We start from the raw sequence: 22209 nt of genomic DNA on the forward strand, positions 1-22209 counted from the left end.
CCATCCACATTGCATTTCTTGCATAGCTTTACGAACGAGCGGCCGGACCGGCCCCACCTACTTCAGATCCCCCCGTCGCGGGCCGCGGAAAAACGCGGTCCAAGTGGGAGAGCGGATTTCTTCTCCTCCCCTACTCCACGCCATCTGGTCGAGATCTCTCCATGGCGGCCCAGTTTGTGTGGGAGCTCGTATCCGGCATTCTAGGCGACGTCTCGCTTGTTCGCTAGCGTCTACTCCAAGTGACAGCGGTAGCGCTAAACAGGTCGCCGAGCGGCCAACGCGCGAGTGGAGATTGTGCCAAGGGCAATGACTCGTGTGGGTGAGTCTCAACCTAAGGTGCCTACACAATCATTTCCAGCGTAACAGAAATGATAGGCATATTCTGGTTGACGCAACCTTTTGGCCCCTGGCGGTAAAGCTAGGCCACTCCATGCTGTCCGTCTACGCGGGGTGTAGCGAGTCGACGGGGATCTCTTACTTTCAGCGGTATAGCACTGATCGGACGTCTTCTCCTCGAACCGCCCTCGATTAGACATTTTTCATACCTCTCCGGCTAAACCAGTTACCTAATGCCGGCGGCAGGTCAAAATGGCTCTCTGGTTCCGGCGCGGCGAGTATGTATGACCAGGCGCGCACGCGGGGCTCATGGGAGGGGCAGAGACAATAGAGAATGAGAGAAACAGTATTAGATTACCGGGCGTAGCGGTGGTGAACGCTTCTCCGTACTTAAATAATCAGAAGACTGTACCATAGTGTGTCCAATCTCAGCAGCATATTGTTTCAAGTTTCATCTTGTCTCTCTCGATATCACAATGACCCAGTCCAACGGCAACTCGGTATCCTCGGCGTCGGATCCATATCGCCTCAATCGAAATATCGCGGCTTCGACCCGTCTTAGCCTCCAGCATTACATCTGGAAGGAGAACATGGGATATCTCCTGCACCCGTCCATTGATGTCTCGCGCCCAGATCTCGCCATTGCTGACGTAGGCACGGGCACTGGGTATGGCTCGTCCTACGCTCGTCTTGATCGTTCAGAACCGAGCTAATTCCAATGCTCACTCAGGATTTGGATCCTCGACCTCCTCCGTCAACTCCCCAACGCAAAGCTCCACGGCTTCGACATCTCGAGCGAGCAATACCCCGCCCCCGGGTTCCTCCCGCCCAATGTATCCCTGAGCAAGCTCGATATCCTGGGCGAGATCCCGGAAGAGTACAGAGAAAAGTTCGATGTCGTCCATGCGCGACTGCTCGTGCAAGTGGTTAACCAAGCGGGCAGCGATCCAGTGCCCGTCATACAAAACATGATGAAACTGCTCAGTATGTGCCGTCTCCACCCACTGATGATGGTCCTCATGAGAAAGCCCCAGCTGACGGGGACACTACCTAGAACCCGGTGGCTACCTGCAATGGGAGGAGCCCAATGACGACGCGAGCAAGCGCCCGATCGTCAAGGCAGACTCTGCCAATTCATCCGAGAATGCCGAAAAGCTTCTGCAGCGCCTTGATGCTCGTTTCCGCGCCGCGACCCCCGCATCGTAAGTGATTCTTTCCTCCGTCAAGCTTCTTGAAAGACCGCTATATCGTGCCTGAGGTGACTGCTCACAACATGCTGCAGGTGGTCCGTGGCTCTAGCAGAGACATTCAAGGAACAAGGCCTGCAAAATGTGGTTCGGGAGGAATTCTCCACCGACACCTACCTGCTACTTCTGGACCAGACGAATTACCTCGGTCTATTTGGGGAGCTGATCAGCAAGTTGGAGGGAGATCTCAAGGAGGAGCTCACCAAACTGCATGCCAACACAGTTGCCGAGGCCAGAAACGGTCTTTCCTGGAAGGTGCGCCGCTTTGCTTTCGTGGGACAGAAGCCTTGATCGTTCAAGGGATTTGGTGAACCCTTAGCTCCCCTTTACCTTTAAATAGAGGACTTTGGAAATCAGAAATATACTCAGCTATTCAAAAAGGTGTAATTAGACGTAAAGCTAGCCGCCCTATACTTGGAATCTGTGACTCCTTCACTGTACAGTGGTAGTTCCTAATCATTAGTAGCATAAGGAAGAAGTGGTCCAGTAATAAATAAACATAAAAGTAATAATGATGTACCCGACGGTTACTGGACCTAGATAAGGATATCCTGGTGCGGACAAGAACACTGCATTGTGGCTGACATGATATATACTTGACAGTCTGGCGAGCTATATACCTATACGGACTGGCCATTCTCAAGCAATTCATGGGAATATGAGACTTTACTCGCCAATCCCTTAGCCAACAAACCCGCTATCTTTAAGATATTTAGACACTATAGTGTAGTAAACATGTAGAGATACTATATCACTAGACCCCCAGCTCCCCGATCACCTTGCTTTTCACCATGCCATCCAAACACCGAGTATACCATGCCAACGCCGTCCGAGCCTCCTCAGCCGAGAACGCTCTCTCATCATAGCCGAATCGCACAAGATACTCGCCCTTGGCCGCCGCCTTGACCACCTCCATCTGGATGGCATAGTTGAAAGTCATCCGGTTCTTGCTCATCTTCATGACCACCCAGCGCATGGGATCCTGCTGAGCGGTGACCGGCTCGAATGGCTGGAAGCAGAAGAGACATTTGGCGGCGGCAGTGGACCGATCGCGACCCAGAGCCTCATATATCTCACCGAGCGACACCAGGCCGTTCTCCGTCGACGCCCAGAAGTCCGCCTGTGTGGACCGGAGCAGGGTCTCAATTGGCATATCATCCGCCACATACGAAAGGTACGGCAGGAAGTTTGCGCAGTTCCCATTGATGAGCTGCGGGTTGTCGAGGGCGACGTTTCGCCCCGTCACCAGATTGTCGTAGATCACGTCCCGTGCGCCGCTGAGGTGGGCCAGGAGGAGAGAGTAGGCCGTCTGGAACACGATTGGGGCCGTTACCCCCGTGGAGCTGGCCAGGTCATTGATGCCCAGGGACGCGTCAATTTTTGCTACCTCGGTGCTGGATAGCTTTGGTTCGGTGACGGTGGATGGGAAGTCGAAGTAGTGGTTTTGAAGGAGGCGGGTCCAGTAGTCGAGCTGCGGCTGCTTCGGGGTGCGCAGGAAGTGCGTAATAAAGTCTTTGAACGGTGTTGGCTGCTGGATGGGCTGGTTCTGGTTGAGGGCCTGGAATTGGTCGTCAAAAATGTGAAGGAGGGTCCCGTCGTAGGAGGAATGATGCAGGTTGATGACCAGGTGGCGTGTGCCCTGGGAGTCCTCAAGCAACGTGTACCGTACGAATGGCTTTGCCGGATCAAACGGTCTTTGCCACTCGGCTTCCAATATGCTCTGCTTTTCTTCCTCCGTGCGGTAGGATCGATAGACGAGATTGAGAACGGGGTGCTTGAGCACCACTTGGACCAGCGTCTGCGCATTCTGGGAGTCGGTCTGCAGGTACAGAGCGCGCAGGATCTGGTTATTCTTCGTGAGCTGAGTTGTCAGATAGATCCAACGATCAAAATCCAAGCCGTCGGGTAGCGTGCGAACGGCCATCAGCTGCCAGAACCGGTCAGGCTTCTCTCCTTGCGTGAAGAACTCAATTTGGCCCGGGCTGCAAGGATAGATGTCCTCCACATCGTTTTTGGAGACACCAATTTGCTCGAGGCGTTGGTACACAAGTTCAGATGGCCGGTACACCAGTTGCTGGACAGTCTCAGCAGCAGTGCTGTCATCATTAGGTTGGTCCTTGACCATGAGCGCGGCTTGTTCCCGCAACGTGGAGCTGGACAGGATATCGTTGATCTGTATTTTGTATCCGCGCCGACGAAGCATACTGCCCAGGTTCAATGCAGAGATGGAGTCCCCACCGAGTGCATGAAAGGTCGAATTGGCGTGGATATCCTCGGCCGGGGTGTCAAACAGAGCAGACCATAGCGACTGCAATTCCCGCTCTGCTTCTGAGTTGATCTCCGATGTCTCGGAATGCGGCAGGTAGCTTTTCAGTACGCTGTCAGCCATGCCTTCAACCAGGGCTGTCAGTCGCTTCCGATCGATTTTCCCCGAGGTAAGACTGGGGAGTTTGGAGACAGGAAGCCATATTGTAGGGACCATATACTGCGGAAGAGTGGTCAGTTGCGCTTTAATTTGATCAACCCCGGGCAACTCAGTTGGGGCCAGGAGCAGGTCTTCCCCTGCTGCCTCGCCCGGTGTCTGGACTGATGAAGAGCAGAATGCGACGAGCTGCTTTTTCTTGAGGACAGTTGCGGCAATGACGGCGCACTGGCTGAAGACATTCGTCTGCCTGATAACGCTCTCGATTTCACCAAGTTCCATTCGGTGCCCGTTGATTTTGACCTGGTCGTCTTTGCGTCCAAATAGCTCAATTTCACCGTTGGGCAGCAATCGAGCAAGGTCTCCAGTTCGATAGAACCGTCGATCGGAAGTACCCTGGAAGGCCTTGTTCGTCGCCTCAGGGCGATTCAAGTAACCTCTGGCCAGCTGAGGACCGGCAATGCAGAGCTCCCCAACGCTGCCAGACGACAGTTCCTCCATTGTGTCCGGGTCAAGGATGAGTGCGGTGGTGTTTGGGAACGGGCGGCCGACGTTGCGAATGTTCATGTCTGGAGTGACTTGCCGAGTCGTAACGCAGATAGTCGCCTCCGTAGGGCCATACGAGGTGTACACTTTGATGCGGGGCGCCCAGACATTGAGCATGTTGTGCGTGACTGGCTCCCCTCCCGTGGCTAGAATCTCCAGAGTCGGCACGTCGTCCGGGTGAACAAGGCTGGCCATGGTGGGTGTTAGGTTGATTTGGTCTACCTTCATCTTGGTGATGACTTCGGCGAGGTTGCCGACGATGGTGTTCTGTGGAGCGACACACAGCGTGCGGCCAGTTGCCAGAGTCGGAAAGAGAGGATAGAAAGAACCGTCGAAAGTGTAGTTTAGCGACCACATTATCCTTCGGGAGTTGTCCTGGGTCGTAGCATAAAGTATACCTTCCAGGGCCGCGACAATGGCGCTATGGGGTATCAGTGTCCCCTTTGGCTTGCCCGTGCTGTACGAGGTCAATCTGTGTACACGATAGGCTTCTCAGGACGTTATTCCTTACCTGCCAGAGGTGTATATAACATACGCAAGGCTATTTGGATTAAGCCCAGGCACAATTTGCCGTTGGAGAGGAATTGTGTCCCATGCGATGGCATCGATGACGATTACTTCATAGGAGGTGCACTTGAAGAATTCCGCATTCAATTTATCGGTGATGACGAGTTTGGCACCGCAGTCTTCGAGGATTCCCAAGTTTCTTTCCCGGGGATTTTCTGGGCCAAGGGGCAAAAAGGCACCTCCAGCAACAAGGATGCCAAACATGGCGATAATGGTGTTGATCGACTTTTCGAGCATAATGGGGACGATCTGCTCCAGCTCCAGGCCCCGTTTCCTCAAGCAACCTGCAAGTTGGTTCATTTTGATAGCTAATCCCGCATAAGTAATCCGCGCTCCAGAGATGTCCTCGACCGCCGTCCAGGACGGATGGGACGCGGCAATTCTCTGCAACGCAGAGTGGGCTAGCTCGCCATCTGGACTCTCTACCCGATCTTCGACCTTGATAGTTTGCGCCCCGGAAACGGGCACATCGCCCACTGGATCATCGAGCCTATCCATGAGCCTGGGTACCGGTTGCACCAATTTGAACTCCTCAAGTTTGGTCACCGGTCCATCAGATGCTGCGTCTAAAACGGCCGCGAGGGTATCTGCAAGAGCCTGAGCATACCCCGGTTCCAATGTGGAGGTCAGAGTCACGCGGTTCAAGCTCTCGTTGCGAAGTTCAACTTTGCTATATTCAACCGTTCCCAGATTGCTCTCGGGCAGCTGCCTTAGTCCTCCAGCAGGCGTGGATGCGGGGATTTTGATTAAGAAGTTTGCCATCGTATCAAAGAGATCTTTCGGCTGGCCACTAGCCTTCAGGATCTTCCTCAACCCATACGGCGCATTGCTGGCGACGGCCCAGAGATTGGACTGAACATTTTCCAAGTAGGTGTCCAATGGTGTAGACTTGTTGACCTTGACCCTCAGCGGAGCGACCATGAGAGTAGGGCCGCTCATTTGAAGGACACCTGTAACGGGGGCATCTCGCCCGGAAAAGGTCACGCCCATGACCACATCATCGGTCGAGTTGGCAAGGCCAAGAACAATGGCCCACGCGGCGTACAGAAGAACGCCTGGTGTGACCCTGCGCTGCGATGCGGTGCTCTTCAGGTCACAGTGTACCTCGGCAGCAACAGTGTTTTCTGGGGCAACCTGGGAACCAAGGCGGCTAGGCACAGCACCGTCGAGATACTCTTGCCAGAACTTTTGCATGGCGACGGCGTCATGTTGTTGGAGATACTCAACGTAGGGACGGAACCCACGTCGCTGGATCCGGGGCGTCCCTTGCAGCACAGAGGTGAGGTCCTGGGTCAGAAACTCGTTGGACCAGAAATCAAAAAGCGCATGATGAGCGGTGATGACGAGGACGTCGTTAGGCAAGGCCGCCGCATTCCACCAAAGCTCCCCAGGATGCATCGCCTTGGACGTCTGTTTCTGCATGTACTCGGTCATGTCCATGTCAGACGTCTCCCAAGGGAGATCGGCAGTTTTCTTCACCACCTGGAGGAAGGAGGTTCCATGAGGGACATATGTTGTACGCAGCCAACCGTCGGACTTCATCAGGGTCTCGAAGGCGGCCTTGACATCATCCTGGCTGTAGCCCTCAAAGCTGTAGGAGCGACTGTAGATATAACTTGTACCGCCCATCATCGTGTTTGCAATGGCCGCTTCTTGGAAAGGGGTCACAGGAAAGGCGTCTTCTATGCCGGAGATGCTGATACCGAGGCTCTCAATGGATGGTGCCACTTGGAATAGCGCAGAAGAGCTGGTATCATTATCGGCTTTCTCCTCTGCAAGCTGTGGTTGCACGGCGGCTGCAACTTGGGACAGCGTCTCACCAAGAAGTATATCCTCGACCCGGAGGCTGAGTCCGTGGAGTACCTGGAGTTGTGACACGACCTGAATAGCTTCAAGCGATGTACCGCCCAGTGAGATGAAGGAATCTTCAAGGGAGATCTCCGACTCCGAGAGTGGCAGAACCTTGGCCCATAAGCTCCGGATCGCCTTCTCGTTGTCAGTCAAGTCGCTTTCTTCCTTTAATCCCAGGTGAGACCGTTCGGGAAGCAGCTGGCCGGACTCCCCTAGGGCCTCCACCGTCTTACGGATTGCCATCATGTCAACCTTTCCGTTTGCGTTTACAGGCAATGCCGGCATGGACACCCAGAACTGTGGAACCATGTAGAGTGGAAGCCTGGCAGCCAGGAATGGCCGAAGTTTTCCGACAAGAGCCTCCCATTCAGTGTCGGGACGACTGACGACCGCAGCGACAAGCACCGTCCTGTTGTTCACTGAAGCCGGAACGACGGCCGAGTCTTCAACTTCCTCGATGGCTTGAATAATCGAATTGGGCTCGCCGGGATCGACCCGGTGCCCATTGATCTTAACCTGGAAATCGATCCTCCCGACCAACTCGACCGACCCGTCGGCGTGGCGGACAGCCATATCGCCCGTTCGGTATAATCTGCCTTTCCCAAAAGGGTTCGGGATAAACCGCTTCGTTGTCTCCTCAGGGCGGTGTAAATATCCTCTGGCAAGTTGAGCACCGCCGAGGCACAGCTCGCCGGGGACCAGTAGAGGCGCAAGCTCCGTGGTGCCAGGAATGAGGATATAGGAGGTCGTCGTGTCAAATGGTTGCCCGATCATGCGGGAGCTGACATTGGATTGCAAGCGATGACGCCAGTTGAGCTGTGTGCATTCACTGAGGCCGTAGGACGAGAGAAGTTCGACTCGATGTTCCCATGTCGGAATGACAGCGGGATTGACCATCTCGCCTCCCAGCACCATGCGCCGAAGCGACGGCACATCATCCGGCGATATCAACGCAGCCGCAGACGAGGTCATATCGACCGAATTAATATCCATGGTATTGATCATCTTTGCCGTATGGACGGTAAGATTTTCTTTGCTGGCGAGACACAGGCATCCACCGACAGCGAGAGTGGCCCAAATGGATCTCTGCGCCGCCGAAAAGGCTGGATTGAAGAAGAGCAGCTGGCGAAGTCCTACAACTGGCGGAAAGGCCAACAGGCCGTTAAAGGCAGCTTGGTGCTCGAGCAGTACCGGTTTCGGTTTCCCCGTAGACCCCGACGTGTAAATCACGTATGCAACGCTGCTTGGGTCCTGGACATGCAGGAGATCACCGGTATCATGGCTGGAGGACTGAGACAGTAGATTTGCAATCTGGACCTCGTTATCCAGCTCACCTGCGGTATTGTGATCGACCAGGACCAGGCCAGGCTGGAGGTCCTCGAGGATGAATGATTTCCGGGCAGCGGGAGCATCAGGATCTAAGATAACGTATGCTGCCCCAGATTTCAGAATAGCCAAAAGTGCCACGATAAAGTCGGTAGACATGCGCAGGTGTACGGCAATATATTTGGCACCATATTGGCGGATCTGGCGGGCTAGCTGATTTGACCGTTTGTTCAGGGCAGAGTACGTGAGTGGGGATTCTGTCTCAAACTGTACTGCAGCTGCATCCGGCCTCACTTTTGCTTGTTCCTCGACCAGAGAATGAACCATACCGCTTTTCGGCTTGAGGGGGGCTTTGCCATAGTCGAGCAGTAGCTGTCTTTCAGCTGGAGGCATGATATCGACTGACGAGGCTTTGGCGTCATGGTTCTCTGTCACCCGTTGTAGCATTACTGCAAAGCGATCCAGTAGAGCTCGAACATCCCCCCTTGGGACGGTAGCGTTGTGCCGCATGCTGAGTTTCAGGCTGGCCGATGCGATGATGTTGAATACCAAGGGGAAGTCATCATCTGGAGCCATCGTGTCGTGGCTATCATCCTCGAAAGTCACTGACACTTTCACTTGGGGGCGCATTCCCGAGGCTCTCTCCATAATTCGATCGTATCCAATGTATGACAGGGCAGAAGCTGTGGCTGCAGCGGTGCCCACATGACGAACCCACGAGAGAACATCCACATCCTCAGGCACGGATAGAACCAGGGGGTAGTGCTGTTCGGCTCCTCCATTCTCTGTAGTATCTTGTTTGGCGCTGGGTTGGCTGCGGCCAGTGACGGTAAACAGGACCGTGGATTGGCCGCTAACCGTTTGCCTCGCAGAAACGATAGCCCATACGGCGTATATCAAGTCCTCCAGGCTGATATTGTGTGCACGGCCGAACGTCATGGCTGCCTCCAGCAGGCCGTCGGAGGCCAGTACTGTCGTTTCCGCACGAGGCCATTGGTGGTCCAGAGGCAGGCATGCCAGCCGCGGTTGTGATCCGACGCTGCGAAAGAGCTCTTCCCAGTACTGGAATGCAACATTGGTATCCTTGGGAGGCTGAACGTGTGAAAAGGCGTCTAGCGACGAGGGAGAATCATCTTGCGTATCGATGTATGGGGCCATATTGAATCAGGTTGAATGATCTCTGGCCGAAGGACGTATGAAGCACAGCCAATTCACATTTGACTGTCAGGTGCAGGTAGACCGGGGCCTTAAAGTCCTCTCTATACAGTTCATGTGGTACTTGATTGGCTTGGCAGGGTTCAGCAAGGTCTGAATGAATAAGACCCATGTCGAAACCTACAGCGGTGCGCCGGGCCACAGTGCGCCATGAGTGTGGGAAAGGCTTGCCACATGGAGAGCTAGTTTCTGGCGGCAGGACTAAACATCGTGCACTGCGCGCCGCGTGGGGGCCGCAGCAAACGCATTGCTCTCTTCTGGCAAGAGAGCCGTGTATGCTCGTGCCGCTCCGGTGCCACTGCAACCCCCCGGCCGCCGAGGAAAGGCGCTCGTATTTCCGAGATTCTTCAGGTATTCACTTGCATGCTGACTACTGCATGCCGCCCAGAATTGGCCGCTCTCTTCTTTGGGCATGACTCGTGGAATATACAGATAGGCAACGAAATATGCGTAGAGTTTTACGTCGGCCCTCGTCTCTGCTGGAATGGCCCCAGCCATCTACCGGCTGGAGGCGCAAGTGAAACAACGCATGCCCCCTCATGATCCATCAATAGGGACAGAGGATAAGGGCCATGGAGGTTCTGGGACAACAGGCGAGTTTAACACGGGCCATTCACACACAGCACACCCGGCGGAGCATCGTTGTCAAGCATTGAGCCCAAAAAGGCAGCGTAGTATCAACTCTCTCTGGGAGCCCTTGGCACTGAATCTACTTTTGTACCGTGGTCATATCGTGGCATAGCTCTCTTTCACTAGGGGTCTACTCTTTTTACAGGCTGCTTATACAGTGCATCCTTTATTGCTAACTGAAGGGGATTATACTGGATCAAATTATATGTATCTGTTGGTCCTTATTCATGTCGTTCCAGTCTGATCTAGAATGGGTTTCATCAAGGAATCCTTGTAGGGTCACGGATTTTGCATGCCTAACAACGCCTTTACTGTCCTGTTCGACACACACAAGAAAGTGAAACTATGGACAGCGGAAGAAACAAGAGACGCATAATTTTCTCTAATAGAATGCAGAACCGGATGGAGGTGGGACGCCCCGTTTTCCACACCTGTGATCGTATCTGATTGACAGTGGAGATTCGTGGTTTGCCAAAATCAGGATCCTCCGGATGGAGCAAGAAACAACTTCTCGCGCTTCATCAAAAGACTCAGCACAGCCACCAACGCACCAGCAGCCATGACCAGGATATAAGACTTGCTGAGGGCGTCCACAAGCGCTTCCAGGACCTGCTCGCGGACGCCTGGCACGAGGCTCTGGAAAAACTCCGACTGGGTGCCTGAAATCGTATCCTTAATTCGCTCGGGATCCACTCCAGGTAGAATCGTCTTCAAGGACCTCACACTTTCGTTGAAAAACACTGCGTTGGCGATGGCGAGGGCCAGAGTGATGCCCGTAATCTGGGCCAACGAAATAAAACCGACAGCAGAAGGAACCAGCTCCGGGGCCACGGTGGCTTGCGCGACGGAGAATGATGCTTGGGCAAAGAAACCCACGCCAACACCAATGAGGATGGTATAGCCATACACATGTGCCACCGATGTGGTGAGGCCGACGGTGTACATCAGGGCGCCGCCGATGACCACCAGAATGCCTCCGACAAGGTACCACGGCATGTACATCCCAAATTTGGAGAGGAGCGCGCCGTTGGCCATGACCGCGACGATCATCAGAATGATAAACGGCAGCAACCGGACGCCGGACTCCAGGGTCGAGTCGCCGCGGGTGAACTGGAAATACAGCGGGGCCATGTAGACAGGGACGAAAATGGCGGTTCCACCGGCGGCAGTTGCAGCGAACAGAATCAACACAGTCCGACTCTTGAAGAACTCGACAGGAAGCACTCGGTGGGCGACACTTGTGTAGATAGTGAAGACCTGCTGTATGCCGAGCAGAATGAATAGTACCCCAGAGCAACAGAAGAGACCAATGATCCGGCCTGAATTCCATGGATACATCACACCACCGAACGACACGGCCATGACTCCCGTCACCATGGCGCCGATGGTAAGGATACCTCCAATATGGTCCATGGTGTTGGCGCGCTCACGCAGACTGACTCCCGGACGGGGATCCTTGTTGGGAAGCAAGAAGAGATAGACTGGGGCACAGACGGCGCCGACGCAGAGGTTGATGTAGAACGCCCACCGCCAGCCGGCAGACGAGTCGGTAAACGCTCCGCCGATGATAGGGCCCAGGACAGTGCCGACACCCCAGATGAAGCCTCCTCCACCAACATACAAGGGTCGCTCCTGGATGGTGGTTGTGGCCGCCAGGAGGGTCATGAGTCCGACATACATGCCCGATCCCGAAACACCACAGATGGCACGGCCAATGATCAAGGCGTTCATGTTTGGCGCAGCGCCACAGACGGCTGATCCGACTTCAAAGACAAAAACCGACAGGATATAAGTCCATTTTGCGTTGAACTGACCAAAGACTTTGCCCCAGATCAGATTCGTCCCGGCCGCGCCAATCAGGAAGGCGACGCTGATCCATGGGAGCTTTTCGACCGAGTTGAAATGGCCCACAATGACGGGTTGCACGTTGGCCACAATGGTGTTGTCGAGGGCGAAGAGGAATTGCGAGCTGTAAATGGACAACACGACCAGGAACCATTTCCAACCGGTGATCTCTCGTGGGGGAGACTTGGGATCCTCTGGCACAGCATCTCCTCCTCGCTGTGCTTCAGGATCCGAGTCCATCGAGATTGCCTTTTCCGAAACCTCACGTTCTGTAGGAGAGAGGTTGCTGTCCTTGCTCGCAAGGCTTGCAGGTTTGTTGTCTGTCGCCATTGTATCCGACATGGAAGACAGGATCTGTTTAGGCATCCGAGAACGGAAGGTCAAATGCCCAACAGAAACTGTCCAAAATGCTCAGGATAGCACTTTTGTCTATATTGATCTCGACTGGATTCATGAAACGGCATTGGAATACTGGATCTTAAGATGGGCGGCAGGGCAAATTCCTTGTCAGCCGAGCGATCACCACGGTTGAACCCATTTGTCAGCATGATTAATCACTCTGGGCTCAATTGACCTGTCTTTGGAATTATTATTATTAAACACACTCGTCTAACACTGACAGGGGAGTCCATTAGCGTTGCCGCGCAGACGTGAAGAGTGAGACGACTAAATCCACTGCGCGCGGATTAGCGTTGCCGCCGAGACTAAAGTAAAGTCATGCAGGAGAGCAGCCAACCAAAGTCAGGCTTCATGCTTGGAGAAAGACGATCTGGGCCAAGAGAAATGGGCGTGGATGATACTCGGGAACGCTATTCAGACAGATTTCCGGTTATATACTTATCTCGTTTCAAGCCGTCTCGCCCAGCATGATACGACCACCAACGGTATACCACAGAGTCCCATCCAATTGACCGACTGCTTCAGACTCATCAGTTCCTGTCCTCTCTAGCACTGAATATTGCCACTACTCTGATGATGACTCAAGCAACGGAATCCGCGCCGGCGAGCCAGCCCCCAACCTCCCACCCCCTGGTCCACGGGATTGATATCCATAACCCGGATCCCGTGCATGAGGGGAATGCAGCGTTACTGAGGGCGTTTCCAATTGATCGCAACGTCTTTCGCCTGTTCGCGCGGTCCCCCGGTCTGTTCCCTCCGATCCTGGACACCCTCAATGCGCTATTAGACGGCAAGACACGCACGATCCAAATTCTTGACTACCAGCTGGTTGTTCTCCGCATGGCTGGCACTGTTGGTGCTGAATATCTATTTGGCATCAATGAGCCCGTGTCGCGCGTTCACGGCATGGGCGACGAGAGGATCGAAGCCCTGCGGAAGGGGTTGAAATCGGAAGAGCTGTTCGCCATGGGTATTTGGTCTGAGCGACAGCAGTGTATCATCACTCTGGTGGACGAGTCGGTGGCCACCTGGACCAACACGGAAGAAACAATTGCTTGGGCAAAGTCTTTGATGACGGACGACGAGATCGTCGAGGTGTTCATCGTCTTGGGGTTCTATTCCATGATCGCACGCATAACCCGAGGCGTCCGGGTCCAGAAAGACAAACCCATTCCCCATTTGAACCAGTCGATTGTGGAGAAAATCACCAAGAACAGCAGTGATTTACAGCCAGTTAGCGTCGAGCAGCGGTTAGAATAAATAATAGAGACTCCAATCTTCCTATGACTCGGGTCCATGCACGATGCACAATCAGAATGATGCTTGATGTAAGTACAGAAAGAATCATTGCTAGCCTTGTTCTTTTTATACTCGCGCATCATTATATGCCTATCATTCTAGTATTTTACTGGCTAGAAAAGGCCAGCTAGACACCTTTTTGGTTAGTGGTTTGATGGCGCACACCTTTATATAATAGCGCCCGCCCCCGTCACTACTCTCTGCCCACCTACTCGTGTATGTACACAAGTGATAAACATGACTCAATCGTCGGAGCCAGCATATCTGGAAGTTGCACGGCGCAAACAAGCTCAGCTGGACTCTGGCATCCCCACGGAATGGAGACTCCCAGCTGGTCTGATTCCCGCCGGCATGCTTTCTCCGCCAATAGCCGTCACACGTAGCCAAGCATACCCGAGAGAGAATGTGATGGATATTCCACGAAGGTCAGGCCTGTTGACCCCAAACGAGCTCAGCATCACCGAGGATTGGGACGTCCGGGGTCTTTTGGCCCAGATGCGCCAGGGAACGCTAAGCGCGGAGGACGTCGTGAGGGCATTTTCCAAGGTTGGTTGCCCTGGTCAACGTGGATGTCGCTAAACATGTGTGCACGTCCGTCATGCTAGCGAGCGGCCATTGCGCACCAAGTTACACGCTGTTTGACCGAGCCCCTATTTCCAAGCGCCATACAACGGGCCCAACAACTGGACAGCATTCTCCAGCGCACAGGGAAGCCCGTCGGCCCTCTCCACGGACTTCCCGTCTCCGTCAAGGACTGTTTCCGAATTAAGGGTGTCGACTCATGCATCGGCCTGACCGCGCTGGCGTTCAAACCTTCAACCTTTCATGCGCGGCTGGTCAAAATGCTACTCTCACTAGGCGCAGTGATCATTGCCAAGACGAATGTATCGCAAGGCATGGCGGCCCCAGACAGCTACAACCACGTCTTCGGCCGCACCTTGAACCCGCTCAACCACCAGCTTACAGTGGGCGGCAGCTCCGGTGGCGAGGCAGCCCTCGTCGCGATGCGCGGGTCCATGGTTGGGTTTGGTACTGATATCGGAGGCAGTATCCGCGTGCCTGCGATGTGCACCGGCCTGTACGGATTCAAACCGAGTGTCGGCCGGATTCCATTCGGTGGGGTGGTGACCGGTCAGCCACCGGGCCTCGGTCGGGTTTCGCTCCAGGGCGTTGCCGGACCTCTGGCGCGGTCAGTGGCAGATTTGGGGACCGTCCTGGCAGAGATTGTACCCATAGCGGAGCGGTTTGGCGAGGATTGCATCCCCAGCCGGTGGGAGAGCGAGTCTCCGGTGTCGGATAGGCAGACACGAGAGTTTACCGTCGGGGTACTGAGAACGGACAGTCTAGTCACGCCTCTTCCTCCCATTGCTCGAGTCTTGGACGAAGTGGCCGATTCTCTCCGTCGTACTCCTGGTGTCCGGGTAGTTGACGTCCCAGTGCCACCAGCCTTGAGGAAATGTCAGGGGATCGCAGGGCGGCTGATGGGCGCTGACGGTGGGGGGAGCCTGCTGGATCTCCTTCAGAGCACCTCGGAGCCACTGATCCCGTGGCTACAGGAGAGAATGAAACGGAGGGAGGCATTGACCCTGGAGCAGCTGGCCCAATTACAAGAGCAGAGATCTGATATTGAGAAGGAGTTACTCGGGATGTGGGCAGTGGATGGGGATTGCACGAACCGGATCGATGCAATTATTACTCCCGTCGCCCCTCATCCTGTGCCCGAGATTGATCGGTTCAATGCCATCGGCTACACGGCCAGTTTTGTTCTTCTGGACTACCCAGCTGGGACGATCCCGGTTCGCAATCTCACGGAATCTGATCTCGACAGCGGCAATGGTATGGATTCGCCGGAACTGGGAAGCTGGGATAGAGTAAACCGCGATCTGTGTATGCCAGACCTATTGCTTCATACGGTAGAAATGTTCGTGGCTGACTGAGTGCTACAGGGCAGGCAAAACCTGTCGACCGCCGCGTATATCTGGACTCGCCTTTGAGCATCCAGGTGGTCACGCCGAAACAACATGACTATGAACTATTCCAAGCCATGGAAATCATCGATCAAGCCATACGATCGCAAAAAGGACCGACGTGGTCAAATTCCAGATCATAACATACCTCTCACACATCGCGATCTGTATCCATCAACCTGCATGTGCGTTTCCTATATGCCACAGGTTTCAATTCAATCACGGCTGTTTGTTAGCGCTTATTACACATTCGCCTGTATCTTGGTTCCTGACAAATCTAGCAACTGTACTTTGACTAGCACAGGGCAACGCAGACAACATGTGTTCCATGATATATGTAGAGCACTGGGAAAGCAGTCGAACTAATATTCGTTATCAGTGATTCCACGAAGCCTGCTTTCCGCAGGGAGTTACCTGCTTAGGCTCTGGCGTTTCATGGCCAAGATAGGCTGTTTCAGCATAGCTGCCTGATCTTCTCTTGTTTGAGCGACAGCCTGGCAAGCACCAAGCAGATTCCTTCTCCGAGTGCCTGTCATACCTACGATGTAACTGACAAGGCCAATGAGATGCTTCTCGTAATTCAGGCAACAGAAGTACAAGACTACAACTAGCCCACAGTTCCATTCATCTCTTTTACCAGCAAGTGGTTCACTCACACGTAACGAGATTCATACGAAGACACATCATGTTTCCATGTCTCGACCAACTTCTTTCCAGCTATCTGACGAGCTCACCAAACTCCCTCCTGTCCGCGGGCTCTCTCTGTCGTCCCCGACCCCATACTTCGGCAAATCAGGGAGCTCGAAAAAACAGGATCCGACTTCCTTCTCGAAGAAGACCTTGCGACTGTCTTTGGGAGAGCGGAAATAGATATAAAACTGGAGAGGCTCTTCAGAAGCGCTGTAATTGCACCTGGATTTGAAGAGATATACCCATCCAGTGAAATAAGGCTGGCTTCTGGCTCTGGACCTACAGTACTTCGAGCGCTGAAGGAGTCGCATTATCTATCAACAATTATTCGACTCTCATTTGTTGGGTCCATGCACGAGCGGACGACGCTGTCCACAAATTTAGTTGCCTGCCTCAATGAACGTCATCGCCTAGGTGCGCCCGACTCAAACCCAGCAAATTACGAAGGCGTTTGTGAGTTTCTTCGTGTACGTGCATCGCAGACCAGCAGCTTTCCATGGGACCTATATATCGGCTGGGTGGAGGCCCAGCTTCCCGAAACTTGTACATCCATGGCCAACAAGACCAGGGTTGATGAGTTGCAATGGAGAGTACTCACTCCAAATTTGCTCCTTGCTGCGATGGATTATTTATGCTTAGTTCAAGCCTTCCCAGGGGATCGACACATGGCCGTTCCCAACCAGGCTGGGTTGGTTCGCCTGGTAGTATGGGCGCATTATATCTTGGGTCTTACTGTATTGTTGAAGGGCAGTCCCGATGGCGACGTTGTTTTCGGGCACTCTCCAAGCCCCCAGGTCACCATCAAGTGGTGTGACCATATCGATCTGACGGATCCGGTATATCTCCTTGACAGCAAGATGGACATTATTCTATCAACCGAATTGTCCCACAACATCCATGCTCGCATCATTTCCGAGGAACGATGTCGGCTCAAGGGCTATGGCGCAAAACTGGTCGATCTATACCCTGAGCAATGTCCAAACCATCGAGATGAGGGGTACAGTCGGCGTTGAGCTTGCTGTGAATTGTATCTCGGATGAAAGCCTGCACCTGTTCGGCTGAATCGACTTGGGACAACCAACACTGCTTGATGATCTTTCCGCATGGAATAGCAGAAACATTAGGGAACTCCTTTCTCTTGAAAAGTACTTCCACTTGATCGCTAGGGATCTCCTCGTAGGGGCTGGTTTCTTGAAAAACCTCGTAAAGAGTCGACCCGAGTGCAAACAGATCCGTAGCCACAGTAGGTGGTTCTCTCCAATGCCGCGGAAGATAGAATCGAGTTCCCTCACCAGAGGCCGGTTTGGATCCGTCTAGCGAAGAGCCAGAGAAGTCAATAATTTTGATATTGAGAGCCGCGTCCAAGAGGAAATTTCGCGGTTTGATGTCGCAGTGGATTATGCCGTTACTATGCAGGAGAGAGACGGCTTCCGCAATTTGGTATGCCCACTTCAACTTCAGGCTCATCGGAATCGAGCTTTGAGTTTGAATATATGTTTTGAGATCACCGTTTTTCATGTACTCAAGAATGAGGCCGTCCCTGGAGTGACCCAATATCCGTACCAGCCTTTCATGTGGGCCAACGCGATGATAGATACTGGCTTCTTTGGCAATGTCCAGGATGTGGTTTTCCATTTCAGCGTCAGGAAATGGCGATTTGAGGACCGTACCATCACCAAGGAGTTCCACAATCCCAGTTAGCCCACCAGAGATAAATTGTCCTTGAGCATCTCTGCTAATGGTTTCAACCTTTCCGTGTCCAGTTTCACTTGCTTCGTAATCGTATTAAGGTCCCTATTGAAAGTTGGTCAGGAAGCTCTTGCGATAGAAAGGGACGCTCGACGTATACCGCCTCAATATCGTGACAAGTGGGCCAGTGGATCAGGCGTGACAAAGGATAAATCAACGTAATCTCCATCCAGTCCTTGAGACGATAACATACTGACAGGAATCGCCGCAGTGTCTGCGTCAAGAGCATAAAAGCCATTTGAAACGGGGCCGTTGTCGGTGATGCTGCTTTGACGAAGACCGCGTCGCAATTCTCGTGTAAAAGGGTGCCTGTCACGTGATTTTCTGCCAGGTTCGGCCGGAATCCGGGCTTCTCAGAGGTGGAACAACTAAGTTGCCGTCGTGTTATATTAGTCAGTATCTAGTTTATCTAGTTCACTCATTCTTCTAGTTCTATTAGTTCATTCATCTGGTTTATCTAGTTTATTTATTCTTCTAAAGATGTAAGTAATTTCTAATTTCTAATATCATAGGCTAGAAGCCTTAGAAACCTATAACCTAGGTTTAGATAGGAAGAAATCACTAAAGAAGAAATCTAGCTAGGGCTGCGGGCCTGCGGGCCTGCGGCAGCTAAATATAAAAAGAAGTATATAACGTAATCCACGGCCGAGTGACGAATACGACCGAGTGACGAGTTTTCGTCGCACCCATACTGTTTCTGAAGCTTTCCAACAGCAAAATATATTAAATTAGATTATATAGTAATTAATTAAAAAGCTATTTATTAGGACAAGTTCTTATTATATGTCCAATGGACCAACAGCCACTACAGCGCGGTGGAGCTCGCTGGCGAGGGGCAGGTGCAGACTCATCAACCTGCTCATTCTGTGGTATATCAAGCTGCTGAACGCGATTTTGACCTTCCTGTACAGATAAAAGGATATCATCACCTAGATTAGCACGCCTTCTTGCCTTCTTTCCGATCTTCCGCTCATTTTCAGCCCGTAGAACCTTAATTTCTTGTTGCAGAAGAAGGTTCATATTCATCGCCATTTGAGCTGCCTTTTCAAGATGTTGAATATGTGATACTGGGCTGCTAGAAAGCTTCCTTTTCTGAAGACTTCTCTGCAGGCTGCGGACCTTGTGATCTAGCTGCCGAGGATTCTGAGGTGTTTGGAAAGCAGAAGAGATTGAGCCTTCGACAAGAAGTGGTGGTGTTGGTGTACAAAGTTGAAAAGTGATCTTTTCAAGCACTTAGTCCTGATCAAATGGTTTAAGACCAGCACCTGCAAAGCCACTGCATATATTCTTTTGATTAAAGACTTTTTCACGCGCAGGCGGATATAGGTGCAGAAAGTCTTCTTTGTCAATATGGTTGTTTCCTGCGACCATCATTCCTTCAACTAACTTCCCATATGCGCGTTTTAGCGGGCCAAAAACGCCAACATCCAGTGGCTGTAGAAGGTGGGAAGTATGAGGTGGCATGCAAAGGCAAATGATTGCATTTTCCTTGCAGAAAGCATCAAATTCTGCAGTCTGGTGGCTAGAATGGCCATCAAGAATAAGCAATCTCTTTGCACCAGTTGAACTCTGCCGCGAGTGTGGCTCAAACACCTCCTTAAGCCAGCAAAGGCCTATTATATCAGTTGTCCAGCCATTGTCACTCTTTGCAATTGACCAGGTTTGAGGAACTGCTGGTTCTTGATACCAGGTAGCGTGTTGCTCCTTCCCCTTCAAGATGACCACTGGTGGTATAGAAACCCCCTTTGAGCTCACACATTCAATGATTGTAACCCATTCACGATTCCCTTGAATAACTGTACAGGGTCTCTCACTGCGATCCACTGCAGTAATAACCTTGGATGTTGTACAGAGTCCCATTGCAAAGCCAGTTTCATCAAAGTTCCAGATATCATCTTCATGGATGCCATGTTCCTGAATAGCTCCATGTACAGTTTCAAACCACTGTTTTATAACCTTTGGATCCTCCTGCTTTGCACGCTGATATGTAATTCTCTGATTATATCTTGCACGTAATTCAGGACGGCGTTTAACAAAGGAATAGGCCCAGTTAACTCCAAGCACTGCGGTAGAATCTTAGGAGCGTTCACGAAGTAAAATCTGCGCCATTCCACGCAGAAACTCTGGCCGAATTGAAAAGCCTCGCTTATCTGCATCTAGCACTCTCTTCACAAGGACCTCCTCTTCAATAGCTATTAATTTATGGCCATTAGCGCGTGTTTCTACGCGTGGTTTTGTTCCTTTAAGCTGACGGCGAAGGGTAGCCTCAGATACGCCAAATACTTCAGCAGCTTTCAATTTTGATTTAATTTTTTGCGTTTTATAGGCAGAGATAGCCATTTGCATGCGGTTTTCTTGGGATAAGGGCATTTTGTATGAGCATAATGAAAATCTGACGCGTTGTTGAATGTTGGTTTGAGTATTTTGATGGGTGCGACGAAAACTCGTCACTCGGTCGTATTCGTCACTCGGCCGTGGATTACGTTAAGTAGTTTATAGATTATATAATAAAGCAGATTGCTATATTAATTAGTATAAAGTCATATAACCAGCAGCTGGTGTCCAGTTTAGATATAACTTCACAAGGGCTGAACAGCCTAAGCGCCCAGCAGGCCCTGCCTGCTACAAGTGATTCATAAATCAATACAGTATTATTCTTTTCAACAGCGGCTGTATCAGGCCGATTTGCATCCGACATTACCTCTTTAAGATTACTGTACGGAGTAAGTCTGGGTGAGGTTGTGCATGGCTTTTGCGCCAGAAACTGTGGCCTTTCCGCGCTGTCAATCGCTGCTTTATGAGAATGGCTCAACCTTACAATAGGGAAGCACCTCAACCACAACCGTTGCGGATAACATGGTTCGTACCTGGGTTGATGGTTGGGGTTGGCGGAATCCAATCCCCTTTTCATAACATTCGGTCTTGGTGACCTGGTCTAAGTAGGATCTGACAGCGAGGCGCAGCACAACGTGAGCACACAGGCTCAAAAAGAAATTACTGTATGTGGCATAAGCGGCCATGCGGAGACCTTCCTTTCCTAAAACACTAGTAACCATTTAAATGCAGGAAAGTATCCATCCATAAAGCCACGCTGCTCAGAACGAGACCAACCAATAACTGCATTTGCATTCAGTGTAGGAAGAAACTGCTCGAGAGCAAAAGTGATATCTCGACGGACGAGCAACCTTCAGACTCGATAGACGGCAGGGGCACATTAGCCCTTATTGACAGATCCAAAAGTCGCCAATGTCATGTCCATTAGGACAATCACAAATACGGTGCCATGTCCCTCGGAATGATATGCTGCCTATAGCACCAGTCACCTATTAAAGGACGTAACCTTAGCCCTTACATGCATAAATGTGATTTTGTTGAAGGTTAGCACTTACGCATCGTGCTGGGACATTCGTTATAATATCTTGGAAAGGAGCAGCCATTGCCGCCGTAGTCATGGATGCAACGAAGATTAAGAAGGATTTCATGTTTTCCAAATCTCCAGAATATAACAGGGTTTTAATTTTGGGAAAATGTGTGTGTGGAGCAAGTGTGTTCCAATAATCCCACCTCAGGGTGCCTGTCGACGTTAAGTATATTCTCGGGAGACCAGAGATGAAATATATTAAGCTTCAAGACAGCCTGAGATAATACGCACCATTTTATAGTCGGAGCAGCATGCTTGTTGTTTGCTATGTGATCTTTTTGGCTTCGCTGCATTCCTTGAGAAAAGGACACGCCGATGTCTGCTCGGTATTGGAAGTAACCAGAAACGATATGGCCAATCAGGAACTACAGGTAAGCCAACATGTTAAAGACGAGACTAAGGAAGAGGGAATTTATCCCTATTTGCCGAGGAGTCTTCACTTTTATTGGTTACAGGTCCACAGCTTGCTCGCACCAGCTGGGAACTAAGGCTCATAATAGTCACATGGACACACCTCATCGTCAACCCTTCAGCTTAGTGGGTAAACTCAGCCAGCCTCATGAGGTCTCATCCATTGCCTATGTGGTGGGTCGTAACGGATAGTTAATTTTGGCGTGGACGGATAGGCCTCTGCCGTCCAGAAGGACTTAGTAAACATTTCAAGTGAAGCGGTACGTAGAAAGAAGATCGTATTGCAAA

The 22209-nt window shown here is 51.9% G+C and overlaps 6 protein-coding genes across 6 annotated transcripts, besides 2 other annotated features; 3 read left to right on the top strand and 3 right to left on the bottom strand.

Annotated features, from left to right (window-relative positions):
- Window positions 1–812: 812 nt before the first annotated feature.
- Window positions 813–1874, top strand: NFIA_061810 (class I SAM-dependent methyltransferase; the record flags this gene model as incomplete). The annotated part of the gene is made up of 4 exons (XM_001262916.1): window positions 813–1003; window positions 1067–1320; window positions 1391–1538; window positions 1619–1874. 4 exons carry the CDS (start codon window positions 813–815, stop codon window positions 1872–1874), a joined length of 849 nt encoding a protein of 282 aa, XP_001262917.1.
- Window positions 1875–2337: 463 nt separating this feature from the next.
- nrps7 (putative nonribosomal peptide synthase) lies at window positions 2338–9453 on the bottom strand (the record flags this gene model as incomplete). Its single annotated transcript, XM_001262917.1, has 2 exons — window positions 2338–5008; window positions 5087–9453. The coding sequence occupies 2 exons, from the start codon at window positions 9451–9453 to the stop codon at window positions 2338–2340; spliced, it is 7038 nt and encodes a 2345-aa protein (XP_001262918.1).
- A 1164-nt stretch (window positions 9454–10617) lies between these two features.
- Window positions 10618–12315, bottom strand: NFIA_061830 (putative MFS drug efflux transporter; the record flags this gene model as incomplete). Its single annotated transcript, XM_001262918.1, has 1 exon — window positions 10618–12315. The coding sequence occupies one exon, from the start codon at window positions 12313–12315 to the stop codon at window positions 10618–10620; it is 1698 nt and encodes a 565-aa protein (XP_001262919.1).
- Window positions 12316–12960: 645 nt separating this feature from the next.
- On the top strand, window positions 12961–13644 carry NFIA_061840 (carboxymuconolactone decarboxylase family protein; the record flags this gene model as incomplete). The annotated part of the gene is made up of 1 exon (XM_001262919.1): window positions 12961–13644. One exon carries the CDS (start codon window positions 12961–12963, stop codon window positions 13642–13644), a length of 684 nt encoding a protein of 227 aa, XP_001262920.1.
- A 276-nt stretch (window positions 13645–13920) lies between these two features.
- On the top strand, window positions 13921–15793 carry NFIA_061850 (putative general amidase; the record flags this gene model as incomplete). The annotated part of the gene is made up of 3 exons (XM_001262920.1): window positions 13921–14229; window positions 14289–15570; window positions 15630–15793. The coding sequence occupies 3 exons, from the start codon at window positions 13921–13923 to the stop codon at window positions 15791–15793; spliced, it is 1755 nt and encodes a 584-aa protein (XP_001262921.1).
- A 1477-nt stretch (window positions 15794–17270) lies between these two features.
- Window positions 17271–18327, bottom strand: NFIA_061860 (putative protein kinase; the record flags this gene model as incomplete). The annotated part of the gene is made up of 2 exons (XM_001262921.1): window positions 17271–18089; window positions 18283–18327. The coding sequence occupies 2 exons, from the start codon at window positions 18325–18327 to the stop codon at window positions 17271–17273; spliced, it is 864 nt and encodes a 287-aa protein (XP_001262922.1).
- Window positions 18328–18507: 180 nt separating this feature from the next.
- Window positions 18508–18551: a microsatellite.
- A 393-nt stretch (window positions 18552–18944) lies between these two features.
- Window positions 18945–20459: a mobile genetic element.
- Between the last annotated feature and the right edge of the window lie 1750 nt (window positions 20460–22209).

Source organism: Aspergillus fischeri, genomic scaffold (genome assembly GCF_000149645.3).
Source record: "Aspergillus fischeri NRRL 181 1099437636252 genomic scaffold, whole genome shotgun sequence".
Classification (NCBI taxonomy): domain Eukaryota; kingdom Fungi; phylum Ascomycota; class Eurotiomycetes; order Eurotiales; family Aspergillaceae; genus Aspergillus; species Aspergillus fischeri.